At 40.1% G+C, this 23,028-nt stretch overlaps 1 protein-coding gene across 1 annotated transcript in view; it reads right to left on the bottom strand.

The window, feature by feature from the left end:
* Window positions 1-21,504, bottom strand: part of LMBRD1 (LMBR1 domain containing 1) — a 142,873-nt gene extending 121,369 nt beyond the window's left edge. The window contains exons 1-3 of the mRNA XM_072142187.1: window positions 21,312-21,504; window positions 10,224-10,400; window positions 9,272-9,335 (exon numbers count right to left, since the gene is read on the bottom strand). Of these exons, the coding sequence (XP_071998288.1) occupies window positions 9,272-9,335; window positions 10,224-10,400; window positions 21,312-21,362 (292 nt within the window). The 5' untranslated portion in view covers window positions 21,363-21,504. The remainder of the gene's footprint in view (window positions 1-9,271; window positions 9,336-10,223; window positions 10,401-21,311) is intronic.
* Between the last annotated feature and the right edge of the window lie 1,524 nt (window positions 21,505-23,028).

Here is a 23,028-nt window from a genome sequence, read left to right as displayed (position 1 = left end):
CTTTTGTTTTTTAGAAAAAAAAAAAAAAAAAGCACCTTTACAGTTTTCTTAAGGAAGTCTACCACATGGATGCAATATTGTCCACCGAGTAAACTTACACGCTTTCAATAACAAATGCATCCTCATACACCAATTTTCCATATGGGTTAGGTCACCAGTCATTGACCTCCCATCATAACATATACCAACTCCTACAATATATATTTAACCAGAAACACTTAGAGTATATGGTACAAAGTACACATTTTTTTAAAATTAGAAACAATAGATCTTTATTGTACTATAAAAAAAAAAATAAATTATATATATATTACTAGATATCTCAAGATTCCAGGCACATGCATCACAAACATGGGCAAGTACAGGGGTATAAGCACAACTGCATCAAAGCTCATGTATGCCACTATAGTCCCTTTTTAGTAATAGTAACAAAAATCATCTCAATAGGTTACATGCCTATTGACAAGGTGACATCCTTATCCATGTTTTAGGTGATAGCAATGCCTGGTGCCCTAACTCGTGTTTCGCGGATTGCGGCCTCAAGGTGGTGTATGACACAATAACACACTTGTATCCTGATATGTAAACGAAATACGTTCTTCCTTTATCTTCAAATGGTCTTGTTTTGTATTTTAAAGTTATGCAAATGAGCCTCAGAGACGCCGGTCTCCATTATAAAAGCCTGTTCGGGCTCCATCATCTGCTAATTAGGTCACCGGTTCTCTAGCTCAGGAGGCAGAAGGCAGTCAGTAACTCCAAACACTTGCATGCATAATTGGCAGAAGACGGAGCCTCTGTAACATAGACATGAGCCCCTCCCAAGGCTAATTTGAACACATTTTAAAAGTCTATTTTCTCCAAAACTAGGCAATTAGGAGATAAAAGGAAGAACAGATCCTGTTTCAGGGGACACACATCAGCATTTAAGTGTTCTCTATGTAAACTACTGAATCCATGTGGTACATGTTCTTTAAAACCAAGCTCTAGTTAAAAAACACTTGGTAGGGATGGGGAAGGCTCTTCCCTGCAAGGAGGATATAGGAGCCTCACATATACTGTAAAAAGAATACATTGCTTATCTTTTTTTCCAAAATGTACATGGTTTTTTTTATCAGCCCTTTTCATGCACTTTATGAGAACAGTGAAACATAAAATCAGAACCCATTTCACACTGCGGCAAGACTTCTGTGATACACGGTACTTAAAGTAATTTGAACAAAATAGTACCTCATATCTATAATGCTTAAAGTGGTTTTATATTTGGATATTTTAGCACACCACATGCATTAATAGATACAGCAGTTCTTTCAAATACAGAATATTTTACAAGCTACAGAAATCTGCAAAATGTATCCAGGACAACACATCCTTTATAATGTGGTGACCTACCTGTGTGACTATTACCAGTCAGAAATCTGATTATTGAAGGTTTAGTCTAATTTTCTATAAAGTTCATAAAAAGAAATAAAGAACATAAAACATATGTAAGAGATTTAGATTGCTAATCGCTGAAAGGAGCAAAGAGAGTATAGCACTTTTGCTATATTTCAGTGTGTTTGTTTTTTATGTTAGTTTTCCATAAAATAACAAAAAACAAAAACCAACAACAATAATGGCGCCTAGGTGAAATGTTAAAGAAAAGTGCCAGAATGCAACGGATGCTGGTATAAATAGGATACTGAGTATTTGGGGTTTCTTACATCCAGAGAGGCCACCTTTCTAAGCTGGGGGGGGGGGGGAGGGCTCCAAAAAAGGAACTACCCAACGTTAAATCACAAAAACTATAGGATGATAGGATAGAGGACAGGCTTTCTACAGTCACAATTGCCTTCCTCAGCTCTTTATCTTTGCTGTGTGCCAAAGAAAATGGAGAGACTCCAAAATTATATACTAAATTGGTGAAGTCAGTACAATGCAGTATGTGCCAATTATTTTTTCGTAAGGATTTGGAAAAATTATGAAAAATGCCCTTTAAAAAGGTCTGTCATATTCATGATCTAAGGATTTAGGCAAGGGGTGAACACCATTTTTTGGCCCAAAGGACCATATTGTCATAGTGCTCAACTTTAAGGAGCCGCACTAGTAATCAGAATTTCCGTATAGCACAAAGATAGATAAATATCACACCGAAACAAATGCCAACCCAGCAACCAAATACTGTAATAACAGTGGAGACCCCAGAGTAGACCATTATAATGGAGAACTGCAAAAAAAAAAAAAAAAAAAAAAAAAAAAAAAAAAAAAAAACACACAACAACACAACATAATTAAAGCTTCTCTCCATGTGCCACTCAGCTTTGTTTCCTGTTTGCACCAGCATCAGGACCCCAAGCTTAGTTGCGCCAGGAGCAGAAGAAGACACAAGAGCAGTACAGTATAGCTGACAAATACTTACCACTTCTGGGTCCACTAATGTGTCCTGACACCAGCACAGACAACCAGTATACCAAGCAGAGTGGCAGGAGATGACCCGGTCTCCTGCACCAAAGAGTGGTTATGGGCCGCAACTTGAAGCTCAATTGGCAACATTTGGCACCCTGGCTATGGGTTGTGAACCCTTCCTCTAGGATTTTGCAGCACTTTATGTACGTGCTCAGTAGTGAAGCTACAGATCAAAGGAAAAAAGGCACTGGAAAGGAATGCCTGCACTCATCTTAGTGAGCAGGAAAACAATGCTGTGGATTCAGAATCATTTACTCAAACTCCACCAAAATGGTCACCGATCCAATCTGACACCTTCCTTTATCATTACACGTAGACACCATTGTTGTGGCCCTCACATAAGTGTTAGTTGAGATTTTACCTTTGATTTAGAATGACTGAGTATTATTATTTAAATACTCCTGTCCCTTTTTCCTGAACTCCTCCTTCAAATATCCTGTCTGCTTGACATGGTTCAGGGACACATCTTCCATCAGCCTTTACTCAATGATATTGCCATTACCCCCCCCACCCACCCTTATTAATTGAAAGCATTGCCACTGAACATCTGTTATAGCTTTCCATACACAAACACATACCGCTAAGGGAAACGCTCCTGTTGCCAAGTTGGCCGATACATAGTACTGGGTCAGCAACAACAATATGAATGAACTCAAGCAGCAATAATGATTTGGGTTACTCCAGGTTTACAAATACCTGTGGTTGTACTATTAGAATTCAAAACGTATTGATGGGACAAAGCCAATGGGCTATATCATGTCTGGCATTTTTCTGAATTTGCTAAAAGTCAAATATTTTAACTGCATATACAAGAGCATTGTGAAGGTCCCCTTAGTAAAATCTGTAGGTAGGAAACAGAAGCTTTTGCAGGTGCCTATAAAAATTTCCCATGGGGATGGGATTTATCACAACTGTTGCACCAAAATTGGCATATGTCTGCAACCCATTTTGGTGCAGTACAATATGGATATTCAACTTTTTGGGAGTAAAATAGGTCTCATCAGTTGTGATAAACCAACACCATAAGTCTTATTGAGGACAAGGGTTTCGACAGTAACCATGCCTGCACAGTATTGCGTAGTTCTTTGGTGCAGAATGACTGAAAGGGAATATAAATGCAACAAATAGATAAAATTTTCTCTTATGAAAATTAAAAAAGGCGGCCATCTGCACAGTGCCATATTATGCTTGGCCTGGCCAACTTTAATATACTAGAACAAAGCCAGCCGTCAATGAAATGCCTTAACTCTGTGTTTTTATGATATAATAAAGTATTGCTGGTTTACCTTTAGCATTTTACTAAATCATATCATTCATCTAGAAATAGTGTTGACCTTTCAGAAATTGTAATGTCATGAAGGAACATTAAAGCTTTCCCATGATGCAGCTTGGTTTATATGAAGAAGTCATAACTGTGTTTTAATAAAAGTGTAGGATTTTTATCTTTTATAACTTGATGCGGTGAAGGCTTGATGGGTCCACATGAACTCTTGTGCAATATATCATGTGAAGTAGTAAACCCAAAGTACAACGCCCTTTATAACAGTTTTCCCAGGCCCTGAAAAAAAAAGTTGTGTTGAAGTTGTGTGTGGAAAATAAAAATAAAAAACATTCTACCTTTCAAAAAGTTCAATCACCCACATTGTTACTTAAAGGAGTTTGCCCATGAAAGAAAAAGTTCCAATTTTAATCCCATAGTGATGTTTAAACAATAAAAGATACATTTTTAAACCCCTTACTTTGCAATGTTAGTCAGGTTTAATTTTTGTTTTTTCTCCCATCGCTTCCTAAGCTGGTCAGTGTAAAATTCCAGAGTGTGGGTGGGCACTAGCTGGGCAAACACTTTATGATTATTCTGTGCTATGAAATGCAGTATATCGACAATGTGCTTAGATTATCAGGGCACAGGGTTTAGTTACAAGTAGACTATTCAATAGCTAAAAGTGAAGAGACAGATCAGAGTCATGAGATTAAACAGACACAATGACACACTCAGCTCTGCTATGTCACCTAATCAATAAAACACACAGGACTACTTAGTCACCTCTTCCCTGTATCTGTGAAATGCTATATTTTTGTGAATAGCGAATCGAGAATAGAGAATGTGTTATTTTGTTATCCCGAGTATATTTTAAAATCTTGTCTTCGTGGGAATACCCCATAAATGGTTGCCAAATCAGCCTCTTACTATAGAATATTACGATTAACTTGTTAGGTTAAAATTCCTGACTTTTTACTCTACAAAAAGATTTTAAAAAACAATTGAACCCTGCATAAGAGAGGTGTGTGTTGCCACAACATATTCAATACTAAAGCAAATGCTATTCTCATCTGGCAACGCTAATATTAACCACCATAGCGCAATAAGAAGTACCCCATGCACAACAAGACGTAAGGGGTGTATGAAGAGGGCTCACGGGCTGAGCCCTCTTTATACTCACCGAGTGCTTGTTTTACAATGAAGAAAACCCCCTTCGCTGACAACCGTGATCGGTGCCAGCACCTTTGCACATTATAATAGATGGTGTGCAAAATCCCCATATACAGCCATACTGTAGTATGGCAGTATATGGTAGGGTCAATCAGACATCCTAGGGTTAAAGTACACTAGGGAGTCTGAAAAATAGTAAGAATAAAAGTAAAAAATGATATTAAAAAAACCTAAAAATTATAATCACCCCCCTTTCCCTAGAAGTCATACAAATAAACATTAGGTATCGACGCGTCCAAAAATGCACGATCAAAATATAATAACAGTTTATCACTGCGTTTAACCCAGTAACGGAAAATAGCGCCCCAAGTCGAAAAAAAAATCCTTTGGATTTTTTTTTTGCCATTTTGAAAAATCCAAAAAAAAAAAAAATAAATTCAATAAACAGTGATCAAAAGATCATACAGTCCTAAAAATAGAAGCATTGAAAACGTCATCAAAAGTCGCAAAAAAAAATTATACCACCCACCCAATAATGAAAACATTATAAAACCTATACAAATTTGGTATCCCCGGGTTCATACTGACCCAATGAATAAAGTAGACATGTCATTTGGGGCGCACAGTGAAAGCGGTAAAATCCAAACCCACAAGAAATAGGGCAAATGTGTTTTTACATCATTTTCACTGCATACAGAATTTTTTTCCTGCTTCCCAGTATAAGGCATGGAATATTAAATACCCCCCACTATGAAGTGCAATTTGTTACGCAGAAAACAAACCCATACACAGCTCTTTACATGGAAAACATTTTTTTAAAAAGTTAGATTTTTGAAGGTGGGGAATGAAAAATAGACACGCAAAAACAAAAAAGGGCCTGGTCCTTAAGGGGTTAAATAAAATTAAACACACCTTACATATTAAGCAAAACATTTTTCAACTTTCAATTGCTTTATAAATGATCAAATTAATTAATTAAATTAGATGAGCATGATGGAAATGTGTCATGAATTTTATAATATACAATGAACCATATTCTATACAGTCTGGTATTTACACCATTCAATTCAACGCGTCGACATGTGAACTAGTGGAGTTAACTAAAGGCAAGAAAATATGCTGGGGAAAGATCAGATATAGTGTATAACAAATGTACAATAGATACAAGACTTCCTTTAATAATACATGTTCATAGATTACCTCCCGATAATCCTAGCATTTGTAATTCAATGTTATATTTTTAACATTTAAAATTAAATGATGTAATCCTACATTCAGTATTTGCAATATATGCAGCATAGATGAAAAGTAAAGACAAGATTCATGTGATAAGAGATCTGCGCTCAAGCATATAGAAAAAGAAAAAAACCCCTGGGAGGAGATGGATAAACATAGCCAAGGCTGTGCCAAAGTGGACTGATGCTACTTGAAGGATAGAGTAAAGTTTTACCCACACCGCTGGTCCATTTTGAGTACGCACCATAATTGACAATCGACAGTTAACATTCTTAACATAAGAAAATACTTAACATAGTTTGTATGGAGAGAGAAAAGGTTTTAAAAAGTGGATCAATTCTGCAATACATTCCAAAACCACCATTCACCAGCATTTGGAAGTCAGTATCAGAAGTAGATATAACCAAGAAATAGTATCATGGAGAGCTTAGTACATCTTCTGTCATTAGGATTAATTTCTGGTTTGATTACGGCCTCAACCTTTAAAGGTCCAGGCTAATTTCTGTTTTTTCCACTCAGTTACCTGCTTCCATCAGGCTGAAATAGAAAGGGCATATAGTTGGCTCCTGTCTAATGGAAACAAACTAGTGCCAGCCAAAAACATCAAGGCCCAGATGTCATGCACTTGTCAGCTACTCCCTAGAAGAAGGCAGGAGTAGGTGATAATTGCATTGGGCAGGTATATTTTGCGATAGCGCAGTTAACCTACATATCATTTCAAGATAGCATGTTTGCTATGTTACATTTTGATAGACCTTGTGCATTTACCAATATTGATATTATACACTCACAGTGTGCCTTCAGCGCTGTACCATTTCCATACATTAATTTGATTGTGGATTTGTTTGTATAAATAAAAAAAACCAAGATTTATTGCATTTTTTGGCGATGGATTTCATTTTTGCTTGTTTGGTATAATTATTTGTAGGTAAGCGTAGTTGCTGTATACTTGTACTTCACTGTAATTTCCTTTATTCGGTTTAGTGGCTGTATTTATAACCGAAATTTGCTTAATGGTACATTCTGATCAATTAGTGGGTGCATCTTGTGCTTATGAAACATTTGTCCTTTCATATAAGCTCTGCTTATAGATTTAGAATTGCTTGTGAAACTAAAATTACATTACCTCCATAATTTATTAATAAGGTCACAAAAAGGAATACTGTATATACTCAAGTATAAGCCGACCTGAGTATAATTTTACCACCAAAAATGGGGAAAAACTATTGACTCGAGTATAAGCCGAGGGTGGGAAATGCATTGGTCACAGACCCCCCCAGTATATAGCCAGCCAGCCCCCTATAGTATACAGCCAGCCCAGCCTGCCCCCAGTGGTATACAGCCTGCCCTCAGCATAAAAAAAAAAAAAAAAAAAAAAAAAAAAAACTTATATACTCAGCCTCCGGTGGCCCCGATGTGCAGCGCTGCTCCCCCGATGTCCGCGCCACTTGTCTTCAGGCTTCCGCGCCCATCTTCTTTCTTCTGCTGGGCGCCGCCTAGTATGACGCGCAGAAGAAAGAAGACGGGCGCGGACGCCTGAAGACAAGCGATGCGGACATCGGGGGAGCAGCGCTGCACATTGGGGCCACCGGAGGCTGAGTATACAAGTTTATTATTTTTTAAGTATTTTTTACTCTTTATAGCTGGATATTGACTCGTGTACAAGCCGAGGGGACGTTTTTCAGCACATTTTTTGTGCTGAAAAACTCGGCTTATACACGAGTATGGTATATAATTTTAGCATCCCATGCAAAAATTGCCAAATCAAGACTTTTTCACAATTTTGAAATTAAACACATGGCTAAAGAAGTTAATTTTATCGACCATTGCAAGGCAGTTGCTTATAAGGCAAATAAAATTATCGGTACTATCAAGAGATAAATAGTTTTGCCCTACAAATCGCTGGTCAGACCACACATGGAATATTGTATAAAGTTTGGGGCACCAGTGTATAAAAAGGATATGGTAGAAATGGAACGGGTGCAGAGGAGAGCAACCAAGGAGAATGGGGGACTAGAATACAATACAATGATAGATTACAAAATTTCAGGTTTTTCTGTTTAGAAAAGAAATGGCCAAATCATTACAATGTACAAATATTGGCAGGGCCAGTACAGCGACCATTCCAATCCTCTTTTTATTTCTAAGTCTATGGACAAGATAAAAAAATAAAATAAAAAATCTACAGGTAAAATAATGTACTGCACACTCTAGCAAGGTGACCATGTCTGACTAGGAACAAAGCACAGGTAGTCGCACATTCAAAGAGAGAAAAGTGTTTGAGTTCTGTAGAGGTCTCCTCTGTATAGAGTGAATTTGTTCAACAATTGTTCAGAACCTCACATTCATGATTTAGAATATGCACAGATACCCTAAAATACATATTCTATACATACACAAACACTAAAACGTAAAGGAAATCTACCATCAAAATAAAGCACGGATAAAAAAGGGACACTTACTCATAGATCCAGACACAATGACTGGTCATCTTCTTATATTTATTATCCATTTCCTCCTCCCTTCTAAATGTAACTTTTAGAATTATGCTAATTAACCAAAAAGGCTACCGAGACAGTTCCCAGTATTGCAGATTCACAGCCTCTTACAATAAGCAAAATCTGTATCAACCTGCCACTGCAACCTTCTGGGCACTCACCTTTTCCTCTGCTTAATGTAATCACGTTACACCACACAGTGGAAGGGTGAGTGCTCCTTGCACATACTGTAACAACCTGTGAATCTGCAGCACTGGGAACTGCATCTGTAGCCGTTCAGGCTCATTAGCATATATTTAAAAAGTTAAAGAACCCCATAGTTACAGTGCTGGAATCTATAAACAAGTGTCCCTGCTTTATCATGCTTGATTTTGATTGGAGATTTCTTTTAAATGATTTGGGCATAGCCGTCAATGTACTGCCCAGCAAAATCTTGTGCCATTTATTCAGCAAAAAATTAAATGGCTGTTTATTCAACCTCTACAGATACAGTAATAAAAATGAATAAGTAATTCAATAAATACCCAATTTGCCAGCAACACAAGCTTACATAAGTAGAAATCCCTACAAAAGGAATCCCTCAAAATACGCAGATTAGACAAAAAAAGTGAAGGCTATAACTGAAGTGTAATAATGTTACATGCAAGTTCACACATATACTTACTGTAATATCCAATTAAAACAGTATTCTCAATCTGAGCCCGCGTGGCATTATTCTCTGCCCAATCCTATATAGGATAAAAGTACATGTTAAACACAGACAAAAGCTTCCACAGTACATGCCATAAATACATGATGGATGCATGTTCTACCTCTGCAGAGCCACTCAATTCAGGTGAATGGGAGAACCGTCACTCCCGTAGACTTGAATAGAGAGCACCCAAACACTGTATCAGGCCACCCCTGACATAGAAGTTATTGTGGGTCCCCACTCCAGTTGTGCCTTTTATTCTGTAGACACATATACTTCTACTGTACCTGGAATCAGTCATAAAGGAAGCTAGCTTTATTTGGGCTGTGTTATTCTTTTCCATCATTGTTATGTAATAATTTAGCATGCATAAGCATTTGATCAAATACATCAAACCCAGTGGCAGTTGGAGTAGGGGGTGAGTTTCAGGAACACTAAATACATTCAAGTGAGCCCCCTTACCTATACCCATACGTTTCTCTAATGGTATGTCTGCCCCTGGAAAAATCTATTTCCACTTGAGGACCCTCCAGTGTTTAGATCTTAAGAATGAGGAAAGTGGGCAATGTTAGTTGTAGCTGTTCACATCTCTGATGCAAGATTAATTTTTTTTTGTTAAAGTGACTTTATGTAACAGCTCTTAACCATAGCTAATAATGGGGTGACTTGGTGAATGGCAGTTGATGGTGATAATGAGCTTTTTAGGATTTCCATTGAAGGGGTTACCGGTACTAATCTTTCACATATCTCATTAGAACCTTTCACTGTCGCAGTACAGAGACTGGTGTTTGCCAGAAATGGGAATCGGGTGCAGCATGAAAGGAGTACGTTCACAATTTTAATGCACTTATTGTAGTATAGATTCATAATGACTACAATATATTAGATGGATAGTAGTAAGGAAAGACAGTAAAGCATCTATTACCTTGAAGGTTCCATTTTCATTCTTCATAAAAGACACAAGAAAAATGTCCACAGGTAGCAGGGCAGTAGCGATGAGAGCAATAGCCAGAGAAAATATTGCCGTGATCGTAGACACTGCTTCACTTTCTTGACAACTCTGGTATTTTCTTATGTAAACCCAGCAAAAAGCCACAATAGCCTGAAACAGAAATGGAATAGGATTTGTTTGGCATACTGGACTCTTTGGGGACAGCATATTATAAGGGAACGGTGACTAGAACCATACAAAGTATTTTCATCAGTGGGTTATTACCATATGTACTCAAGTATTAGTCAATTTTCGGCACAATTGTTGTGCTTAAAAAAAAAAAAAAAAAAAAATCCCACTCCACTTATACTCAAGTCAGGTTGCATGATGCACAATGTATCTTTTAACTAAGAATGAGTTCCTGCAGGGGAATCCTCTCCGAGAAGATGTGGGGCGGAAGAGAAGGAGCATATCCTTTTAATAGACGAGTCGGGCTATCTGCAGAGCAGGAGCCATGTCCTGTGGAAATACCATGAGGTGCCCATAAATGTGGTGTTTCTACATCTGAGGGCTACCACTAACACAAGTTTTCTAAATTATCCAATTTATTTTTGGGTCAGATGGGACGCTCTCTAGCAGTGCAATACAGTGTTCCTTACCACTAGGCTATACAGTTACCTATTGTAAATGGAAGTTTTATCTAACTAAGAGCTTCACTAGAGCTTACATAGAGTCACAATGGTAACAACACTTACTGCACTGCTATGTAGAGAGATATCTGAAGATACAGCTCTACATTATCATTTCATTTTTTAATAATTCAATTACCTGGAAAACCTTTACATTACATATAATGAACAGCCATAGACTAAAGCTCTCCTTGCAAAGCACATGGCATTCATCAATGATCGCAAGTATTTCTTGTGCTGAGCCCCACTCTTAGCCATTTTTGCCTTGCATTTCAAAATGCAATGTAAATGCCCGTTGTCATCGTACCCCAAGCATTTTGAATTCAAGTAATTATTTTTGGTTTTCTTGAAAATATGGCATTTCATTAATCCTTCATTAACTCATTTCATTACTTTAACATACAGCTGGCACCTGCAGCTTCTGGTCCCGGCTCCAGCGATGAGGTTTCTAACAGAGGCACCTTAGACTCCCATCGGGACTACAGTTCTCGTTACCATCTCACCATCACAGAGGCCCCCACTGATCAGCAAGTTAAACACTATCTGCAGAAGAGGGCCTGTTTAATCAGCAAAACCACTCAGAACAGGGATTAACCTAATTAACCATATCTAGGATATGATCCTGCAGCAGTGTAGCTACAGCTTGCTCAAGGTATGTGTAATGGAAAACCAAAATGGAGTCGAAGATACAACATGTCTTCTCTATAAAAGACAGTTCATGTAACCTTATTTCAACTGTGAATGAGCCCAAATCAACATATTTGGGCCCTCATTATATTTGACATTTTTATTCTCATTAAGTTTGACATATTCTTATCCTTATTTGGCACTCTGTTAGGCATTACACACCTGCTGGGATGCGCCTATATTTTGGGATGCGCTCATCTCCTGGGATGCTTTCCAATGAAAACTGGCCACTTTCATGGGAAACTATACCATTAGTTGAATAATGAGAGAAAACATATGCATACATATGTTTTTCCACATAGTTTGGTGACGCAGACATAGGGTATAAAAACTTGGGACTATCACCTAGTGGCAGGACAGAAGAGAGACTTACAGATTAGAACAGAACAGATTTGAAAGCTAGCTATATACTGTTGCAGTTTGTATCTCTGTGGGACGCCTCGAGAACAAATTTGATGTTACCTGTCAATACCTGTCATTCTACTGCTTGGTGATAGTCCGTGAAGACCCCTACCTGCCGGAAGGTCATCAATGATGCTGGACAGTGTTGTAAGTTGATAAGCCCGTGAAGATTTGTGTGCCGGAGCTCATCAATGAAAGTTGACAGTGTTGTGAGTATTACATTTTATTTAACTCTTTATGTACTTTTGTATTGCAATAAACCTTTTTAAATATCGTTGACTGTGTAATTTTTCTTGTTCTATAACACGAAATCCAAAGAACCTGTCACTCTTTGTAATACAGTATGTTTGCTTCATAATGCATCAAATCAAATGGTAGGTTTCCTTTAAGTGAACAGGGCTTTAAGTACAGGCAGTCCCAGAATAAATACAGGATAGGATCCTTGGGTTTGTTCTTAAGTTGAATTTGTATGCAAGTCAGAACTGTACATTTTAGAATTGTAACTCCAGAGAAAAATTTTTTTTGTCTCAGTGACAATTGGATTTTCAAATTTTTTGCTGTAATGGAACCAAGGATTTCCAATAAAACTTCATTACAGACACCTTACAGCTGATCATTGCAGCCGGGGACTAAAGTAATGCATCCAGAGAGCTTCACCAAAGGTCACAGTGGCCAGAGGGGTCCATCTGCAACTAGGCGTTGTTTGTAAGACGGGTGTCCTTAACATGTGTGATGTGGTATGGAGGCTGCCACTGAGCTGTGCTGTTGGTGCCCTGCATCATATGACTCCTTCCTGACCTCTCCCAGGCATCATGATGTCGGGTCATGGTGAGCGGGGACATCATAGACCATGCACTCTCTAGCGGATTGGAATTGCTTTGTAATAATTTAACAAGATCTGTCAATGTTCAGTCTCTGACCTCGGGGCTCAATGTCCACAACCAAACCAACTGTTAACCATGAGAAACTTCCACTTCTCTAAACCCATCGGTATCCATCTGGTCACTGTTTTCACAGATTCTCATGAATTATTATATTATTAGGAGTGATCAGTAAAAAACCGTTCCGACCAGGACAATTTGTAAATTGAACAATAGGATACAACTTTATTAAAACACTGGGTTTGGGGAAGTAGTTTTTATATATTTATTTTTAACAGTGGTCCAGCCATAGTGAATAACAGGCAAGACACACAGAACAGAAACACTAGAAGCTGCTGGTAATATACGGAGTACATCAGCAACGTTACTACACATTTCATACTCTAAGGAATATTTTTAGTTCGTTAACAAAAGCATTTTTACTCCTCATTAAAAAAAATAAAAAAACCTGCAACCTCTGGCCACTATACAATGTAAGTGGTACTTTGCTTGACTGGAGACGCCCCAGCGTCATCCACACGCTGCAGTCTCACGGTGGAAGAACAAGCTGTAGCTGATAAAGTGACTTCCAGTGACTACCACTGGAAGGGACACGTTTCCTTTTATAAAAAAAAAAAAATGACTTAAAGTGGTTCAGTTTTATACAACACTGAAACAAGCCTTACAATCTCAATATTTTAAATCATAATTATAACATCAGGAATCTTAAATGGCCGGCATCAGTCCCACACAAGATGAATAAAAGCTTATGACAAAATAAATTGCATTTTACAATTTACAATATAATTACTGAAAGCACTAAAGATACATTTACTGCAGTCTGAAACTTCACTTTTTATCTCAATTTAAAAATCACAATAGTTAATGAAATAAAGACCATTAGCTTTTACTCTGTCACTCTCATCTTTTACATGTAGCAAATGTAATATTTTATAGTATTTCTTTGGCTATTACAGCCATTCACTTGCCATTAACTATGATCTTACTGATTTATGCCCTTTTCCATCAGTTGCCTTCCTACTATAACTTACTTTTTGAAAAAGTATGCTAATGAGCTAGAAGTGGTCTGGGGGTGTTACCAGAGTCCCTCTGTGCTGTAGCTATACTGCCTCTTTCTGGACAGTGTAACAGCCTGTGGAGCTACAGAATAGAGGGGCTTTGTTAAAAACCTGTTGGAACACTTTTGGCTCATTAGCATAAATGTAAAAGTTGATTTCAGAATATAAAAGAGGATTACCTCAATCACTATGCCGGGATCTATGAGTAAACACCCCTGGTTTATCATACTTGATGGTAAATTTCCTTTAAGTTTCCTAGAATTCTTTTCTGTGCCTGTACAAAGATCATGTGACAAGTCACATACACCCCAACAGAAAGGCAGGGACTTTTTACATTCTTAAGCCATACAAATCAGCAAATTCCCCACAACGCTTTTAGAGAATTGCTTTCCAACAAACCCCTCCCAGATTCTCCCTCTCCCCTCCTTCCTCCCCCTGCTTATGTCGGTACACCTTAGCAGAGAATGGAGACGGCGACCGTACTACTTCCAGGATTGGCAAGTACTTGTCAGCTGTACTTCCAGGTCCTCTCCTGCTACTGGCATAGTTGTGCTTAGAGTCTAGATGCCAGCGCAAACAACCAGGGTGGGACACAGAGCGGCACATGAAGGAGCATATAAAGTTGCAAAGTGGTGCATAAAGGAGAGAGGAAAGCTAGGAAAGGAGAGTATTTTTTTGACTGCTCTGGGGGTCTCCAGTTCCATTATTTCTCCGCTATGAATGCAGTTTGGGGTTGCTGGGGTGGTATCTAGTGCTGTTATGTAGTATTTATAGTTTATGGGGTAGCATGTAAAGTGCTGGTTACTGATGTGGCCCTTTAAACTTTCGTGGAATGACAATATTGCCTTGTAGCAATAAATGTTGCTCTCCCCTGACCTAAATCTTTAGATCAGGAACCAAAATTTAAAGGACATTTCAGAATTTATTATATGTTTGTGGACTCGGAATCTGTCCATTTTGTCAGAGACTCCAACACTACAATGAATAAAAAGGATTCTCATTGGGCATTTGACAGGACAATGAGACCCTATGGTGCAGGTGTGATTACTACCCCCCCCCCCGCCCCTTACGTCACCTCTACCTTACCAAAGAGGGGTGTGAAATAGGGTTGAGGTAAGCATCGAAACCTGGATACTTTCAAGCCCAAAGCGGTTTCTGGTACTGAATGTCTTATCCTGTTGTTCAGACTCCTAATAGCAGTCTGCATGGGAATCCTCAGAGGAGACATACAGTGCCTACAAGTAGTATTCAACCCCCTGCAGATTTAGCAGGTTTGATAAGAAGCAATAAGTTAGAGCCTTCAAACTTCAAACAAGAGCAGGATTTACTAACAGATGCATAAATCTTACAAACCAAAAAGTTATGTTGCTCAGTTAAATTTTAATAAATTTTAAACATAAAAGTGTGGGTCAATTATTATTCAACCCCTCAAACCACCAGAATTCTGTTTGGTTCCCCTAAAGTATTAAGAAGTAGTTCAGGCACAAAGAACAATGAGCTTCACATGTTTGGATTAATTATCCGTTTTTCCAGCCTTTTCTGACTATTTAAGACCCTCCCCAAACTTGTGACCAGCCTCATACATGGTCAACATGCGAAAGACAAAGGAGAATTCCAAGGCCATTAGAGACAAGATTGCGGAGGGTCACAAGGCTGGCAAGTGGTACAAAACCCTTTCCAGGGAGTTGGGCCTACCTGTCTCCACTGTTGGGAGCATCATCTGGAAGTGGAAGGCTTATGAAACTACTGTTAGCCTTCCACGGCCTGGACAGCCTTTGAAAGTTTCCTCCCGTGCCGAGGCCAGGCTTGTCCGAAGAGTCAAGGCTAACCCAAGGACAACAAGGAAGGAGCTCCTGGAAGATCTTGTGGCAGTGGAGACATTGGTTTCAGTCAATACCATAAGTAACGTACTCCACCGCAATGGTCTCCGTTCCACACGAGCACGTAAGGTACTTTTACTTTCAAAGCGTCATGTCAAGGCTCGTTTACAGTTCGCTCATGATCACTTGGAGGACTCTGAGACAGACTGGTTCAAGGTTCTCTGGTCTGATGAGACCAAGATCGAGATCTTTGGTGCCAACCACACATGTGACGTTTGGAGACTGGATGGCACTGCATACGACCCCAAGAATACCATCCCTACAGTCAAGCCTGGTGGTGGCAGCATCATGCTGTGGGGCTGCTTCTCAGCCAAGGGACCTGGCCATCTGGTCTGAATCCATGGGAAGATGGATAGCACGGCCTACTCAGAGATTTTGGCCAAGAACCTTCGCTCCTCCATCAAGGATCTTAAGATGCGTTGTCATTTCATCTTCCAACAAGACAACGACCCAAAGCACACAGCCAAGAAAACCAAGGCCTGGTTCAAGAGGGAAAAAATCAAGGTGTTGCAGTGGCCTAGTCAGTCTCCTGACCTTAACGCAATTGAAAACTTGTGGAAGGAGCTCAAGATTAAAGTCCACATGAGACACCCAAAGAACCTAGATAACTTGGAGAAGATCTGCATGGAGGAATGGGCCAAGATAACTCCAGAGACCTGTGCCGGCCTGATCAGGTCTTATAAAAGACGATTATTAGCTGTAATTGCAAACAAGGGTTATTCCACAAAATATTAAACCTAGGGGTTGAATAATAATTGACCCACACTTTTATGTTTAAAATTTATTCAAATATAACTAAGCAACATAACTTTTTGGTTTGTAAGATTTATGCATCTGTTAATAAATCCTGGTCTTGTTTGAAGGCTCTAACTTATTTGCTTCTTATTAAACCTGCTAAATCTGCAGGGGGTTGAATACTACTTGTAGGCACTGTAGGGCCTCACATGGATCCTTTGCAAAGATATGTTGGCTATCGGCAGAGCAGGGAACACATCATTAGGGAAATGCCATTATCTGTCCATGTATGGGGTTTCGACATCTGAGGCTTCCCTGACACATTGGAGGAGGAGATTTATCACTTGTGTCACGGCGAGGACGCCACCGCCTCGTCACGTGACGTGCGGTGCAACTGTACGGGTTAATTTAGCCTACTCAAACTTGCGCTGACCTTTCACTCAGGACACAGATTGAGTATAAATCACACCTCATACAGCTCCAGCACCAGACCCGCTGCCACCACTTATTGCATTTATACTGGGACCAATAAGTATCCCACTCTACATCAACTCTTTCTTCACAAGCAGTCACCTTGTCACACCACTAAACATGCACACTCAGCACTTTAGCAGTAACACAGCTAACCACACTTCACAAGGCTATGAGTTCGCAGAGCATACAGGGACCAAAATTAAAGTGAAAATCTTTAATTACAAAAAGTTGGTCAGTGCATAAAAAAGATATTAAAAACAAAAGAATTACAAAATAAAAGGACACACAACACGGCAAAGCAGTTATAAAATAAAAGGGAGAAAAATAACAGAAACTTACAACTTAAAGTAAATCCTGATTCCCTGGAGGTGGGAGAAATAAGGAACACACTCAGCTTGTCAGGCAGCCCCCAAAATGTGAACACCAATTCTTGGATTTCATATTGTTTTATATCTTCTCAGTTTGGTCAGATTTCAGAACCTCCCATTCATTAATTAGTCCAGAGGGTCATTCAGGATTGGGCAAAGTGTTAATGAGAGGGGAGAGTCCAGGAATATTAAACAGTTCTTTGTTTCCAAATCCCTAGATGCAGGGGTGGGGGTAGGTGCAGAGGAGAGGTGACCAAATGGCTTTCGAGGTCACCACAGAACATTCTGCAGGTCAGAGTTGTAAGGATCTCCAGGATGTTGTAAGAGGCCTGGAGGCTTCAATAGATGCCACATATTTCAACAAAGTTTGTAATTACCCTATAGTTAAACCAATCTTATATATTCACGATTAATATCTCCTTGACAACTTGCTTCTATGCCTGTTTTCTGGCCAGGTCAGACCTGGGGTATATTCGCCCAACAGTGTGGTATGGCCGTAATCATACACCGGAACTCCCCCAAGGTCTCTAAATTATTTCAGGTTATCCAATCAAATCCTTTTTTGAGCAGCCAGGGTTTGAACCCACAACCTCCACTCACTACCATGCAATGGAGATTCAGAGCCTTTATCCATTAGACCAGTAAAGTGGTGACCTTTTTAGAAAAAGAGTGCCCAAACTATAAGCAAAATCCACCTATTTATCTCAAAGGTCCAAAATAGCAATTAAAGTAGTAAGTTATTGCTACTAAAGATAAATAGACCCAACATTCCTGTCCGTTTGCCGACCCGGATGCATTGCCGGATTGCTTGCCTGAACCTGCAATCTGTCAAATTGACGCCCCGAAGAACTAGCCATGGCTATGATGGAAAGCACAACTTGAATTTCCTGAGTCCTTTATGGGGAACTCTGGGTCAACTATTTTCTTACCCACAGAGAGACCTATGAGTGCAGCCTCTGGCACCAATGCCAAAGATTAGTCACCGCTGCACTGGACTATAGACTTACTGGTTGTCATTGGGAGGATTCCTTCGCACTAGAGCGTCTATAGCAGTGATGGCAAACCTTTTAGAGCCTGAGTGCCCAAACTTCAACCAAAAGCCACTTATTAATTGCAAAGTGCCAGCACAGCAACTTAAGCAGCAATTTATTTTTCCTTGTTCTTTGACAACTTTCAATCGTTCAGCCTCCTAAAGACACCAACGCAGTTGAAAGGAGGAGGGCAAATACGTCTATCATTGTAGGAAGATTCTATATGAAGATTCTTTGAGTACTGTCTGGTGAACCTCATGCTGGGGTGATGGTCTGGGTGCCCACAGAGAGGGCTCCGAGTGCCGCCTCTGGCACCAGTGCCATAGGTTCGCCACCACTGGTCTATAGAGTTATACGGCGACACACACTCTATGCACTGGTATACAGAGATGGTGATCTTTGAGGAAATCTATACATTTTATTTTTAACCTTAAGGACGCAGGGTATTTTCGCTCATTTCTTGCTCTCCATCTTCAAAAATCCATAACTTTTTCATTTTTCCGTGTACAGACTTGTGCGTGGGCTTATTTTGTGCGTAGCAAATTTTACTTTCCCGTGATGTTATTTATTATAACATGCAATGTAGTGGGAAGCCAGAAAAAGAAAAAAAAAAAAAAAAAACAAATGTGGAAAAATTGAAAAAAAAAAAAAAAACGTGTGTGCGTCACGTTCTTGTGGGCTCAGTTTTTATGACTTTCACTCTTCACTCCAAATAACATCTCTACTTTATTCTTTGGTTCGGTATGATCGTGGTGATACGCGTTTTAATACATTTTCAAAAATTTAACGAATGTGTACAAAAAAGAAAAAAAATTTTGCCATCTTCTGAAGCTAATAACTTTTTCATACTTTGGTGCACGGAGCTGTGTGATGTGCAATTTTTTGCAAAATGAGCCGACATTTTCATTGCTATTATTTTGAGGACTGTGCAACATTTTGATCATTTTTGTCATGTAAAATGATGTAAATGTCGCATTTCGGACATTTGGGCGCCATTTCCCGTCTCGGAGGTCACCGCCGGCCGTAACCGTTTTTATATTTTGATAGAACGGGCATTTTGGAACGCGGAGATACCCAAAGTGTCTGTGATTTTTACTGTTCATTATGTTTTATATCAGTTCTAGGGAAAGGGGGGTGATTTGAACTTTTAATATTTTATAATTTTTTTTACATTTTTTATTTTCTTTTTTCACTTTTTTTTAGACCATATAGGGTACATTAACCCTAGATGGTCAGATCGTTCCTACCATGTACTGCAATACAAATGTATCGCAGTATATGGAATTTCTGCACACTATACATTACAATGAGCCACTGGCTCATTGTAATGAATAGGCAGAAGCCATTCAGCCTCGGGTCAGACGAAGACCCGAGGCTACCATGGTAATTGATCGCCGTCTCCCGAAGAAGTTCGGAGGAAAGATGGCGGCGCCGACTTTGCCGGCGGCAAAGAAAAGGTTAACACCCGCGATCGGTGCAAGCGATAGGTGTTAGCGATGGGTCTTTGCTGCGATATGCAGCAAAGCCCATCTCTGTATAAAGAGGGCTCAGCCCGTGAGCCCTCTTCATACACCCTTCATAGCCACGGAGTGTGAAGGGGTTAAACATAATTAATACACCCAAATTGAATAAAAATGTATAAGACAAAATAAATGATACATTTTATAGCAACATTACCACCTTCACAATACATAAAATAAACGGTCATAAAAAAAAACCAAAAAACTAAAACTCTCCTTGCAAAACGCTGGCTGACCGTTACTGATAGTTTACGTTTTGTTGGAAACGCATATGTGATTGGGCTGATCCCCGCCCCCAAACGTTTGCATTGTATTTCCGCCCCATGTGACTGCACCTTAAAAACACTAAATTCAGATAATACAATACTTTCTGGGTATCATATCGCACTCAAAATTCTGGTATCGTTGCAACCCTAATGTGAAGAGGAGTGGGCCAGCATCTGTGCAATAGTTCTATCCAGATTGGACCAAGCGTTTCACATGGGCGCAGCCACCCAGCGGATGTAGCAGGAGGAAGAAGCGTCCAGATATATCCGGAGTGGCGGAGGAAACATCACATGCTGGCTCTGATCTTGCAGGCGAAACAAAATTACATGTCCACTTATCGGCAATTACCATGATAACCCTGAATGCACATGACCGAAAACTTTTTAGCAAGATACAAGGTTGTGTAGTATTGTAAGCTGCCGGATGCTGTCATTACGTTGATGGGAATTTATCAGGTTTGAACCTTTAAAAATAATCCCTTATCCACCAAATACGGAAGAACTTACTCTGGATCAAACATTTAAAAAGGTGAGATCGGCAGTGACGCGCGCCAAGTTTTTAACAGTTCCCACAGACGGACAAGCTGCAATAAGCCCTATACACAAGACTTTCTTTTTATACTATTATTACATTTTCCAAGACTTGTTTAGGCAAACTACACATTCATTGCGGAAAAAGTAATGTGTGAACAGCGCCCATCTCTCCTAGTGGACCTCCTAGATTATCTGGAAGCCTCCCGAAGAATAAGGGTCTGTGGTATTTATCATTTATGGGGGTGAGGGCATTGGGGACTGTACTGCGGTTGTTGGTGCAGTAAGGGTGCGGGTTGTGATGCTGAGCCCCATGACAATGAGCCCCCTGAGGGATAGGGGTATAGGCTGTGACTGGCACCCGTCAGCTGCGGTAGACGGGAAGTGGGGTGCTACAAGGAGCACTGCACCGCTCAAGCCCCGCCCACTCCCCTCGTGATCTCGTGCAGGGGCAGCACTCCCTCCTCTCTGCCCCCCTGTACACACGTAATGTCCGTGTAGCGGTCCGTACTTCCTGGCTGGGCGGCCTCTCCCCTCAGTAACACACACTCAGCTCCTACCAGCAGCACCAGCGCGAAGATGCTCCAGCCGATCGCCAGGTCCGCCGCCATCTCGTCGCTTCCTGCTTCGCCACCAGCCGCAGACCCCGTGACAGGCGATCCCTCCCGCCCGCAACGGCGCCGGGGAATAAGCGCTACAGCGGCCAATCCATAGACAGCGGGCCGCTTCCTTCCTGTGCACAGGGGGAGGGGCCTGCGCCAGCGTCCCTGTCACCGTGACAACGGAGTCACCTGACTGCAGCTGCTCGTGTATATGATGTGCCCGCCCTATGGAGAGCTTACACTTCCCTTACTCCTGTCATCCATCCACAGTACAGGCTGCAGCACCTGTGCCAGGAGGGAGCTGTATACACACGGATTATTGCTTTATAGATACATATATACAGGAACCTACAAGCACCCACCCCAAACCAATAGCTTCACTAGGCACCCAACTCACATGGCAGGCTTGGCTCATTACCAACCAACACAAGCTGAAGGCTATCACACACAGTGACCACAGACTAATCAAGTACAGGCAAAAGTGGTGACAATTCTGCTCCAGTATAACAACTTGTGGTCCTGACTAGATGTCTTCAGCTCCCTGCAACTCATCTCCACACCGCAACGCTAAATATACCACAGTCATTTGCAGTATCGCACCCCCCCAAAATCAGAAACTAAAGTATTCACACACATTTTTCCTCATTTTCCAATGTTGCAGCCACAAACTTAAATGTATTTCAGTGATATTTTATGTGATGGATTGACAAAAACAATTATTTTTGAAGTGTAAAGAAAATTATAAGTTAAAAAGAAGAAATTGAGGTGTGCATATAAATTCAACACCCTGAAGGAAGTCATTTCTAAAAGCAAGGCAGAAATAATCTTGTTGGCAAAAGCTATGACAACGCAAGCATAACTGCCGAAAGGTCAATTGTCATCCCCACTCTGGTGGTGGAAGCATCATGCTTCAGCAGGGACTGTGAAGCTGGTCAGATTTGATGGAAATGGATGGAGCTAAATAATGGGAGATTCTGGAGGATTTCTGTCAGAAGCTGCAAAAGGCTTAAAGGGGACATACCATTCAATGGTACATTCCCCTCCTCCAGAAAAAATACTTAAAAAAACATAATTAAAAAGCATTGCCCTTATCCCTAAATGGTTCCTTTCCTTATATGTATGTGTTATGTATGACCCTGTCAAAACCTTGACCTAAATTGCACTAAGAATCTTTGGCTTGTCTGTGCTGTTCCCAAATGTTCTACAACCAATCTGACTGACCTATAGCAGTTGTGCAGAGAAAAATTGGAAAATGGTAGCATCTAGATGTGCAAAATTGACAAACCACAACAGTGCTGAGACCCCCACAGATCACGAAAATGAGGGGTCCAATGGGGTCCCACGTACCTTCGTCGGACCCCCTATCACTCCGTGAGACTAATGGAGCAGATGCTAACGCATGACCATTCTGCTCCATTAATCTCCTTGGAGCTAACGGAAATTGCCAAGCGCTGCGCTCCAAGATCTCCATCAGCTCCATAGAGATTAGGTATTAGGTACTTTACCAATATACTTCTTTAAAAAGTTCTGCACTGCTTTCTTGACATGTAAAGTGAAGACTCCTGTCTTTTTCCTTAAAGTGGTAGTTCCACAAAGACAAGTTTCTTAAATGTACTCAAAATAACACATTCTCTAAATCAATGTTATTAACAAAAATTCAGAATTTCACAGACAT

Source organism: Engystomops pustulosus, chromosome 3, assembly GCF_040894005.1.
Source record: "Engystomops pustulosus chromosome 3, aEngPut4.maternal, whole genome shotgun sequence".
NCBI classification, from domain to species: Eukaryota; Metazoa; Chordata; class Amphibia; order Anura; family Leptodactylidae; genus Engystomops; species Engystomops pustulosus.
This window is presented reverse-complemented; position numbering and strand designations above follow the sequence as displayed.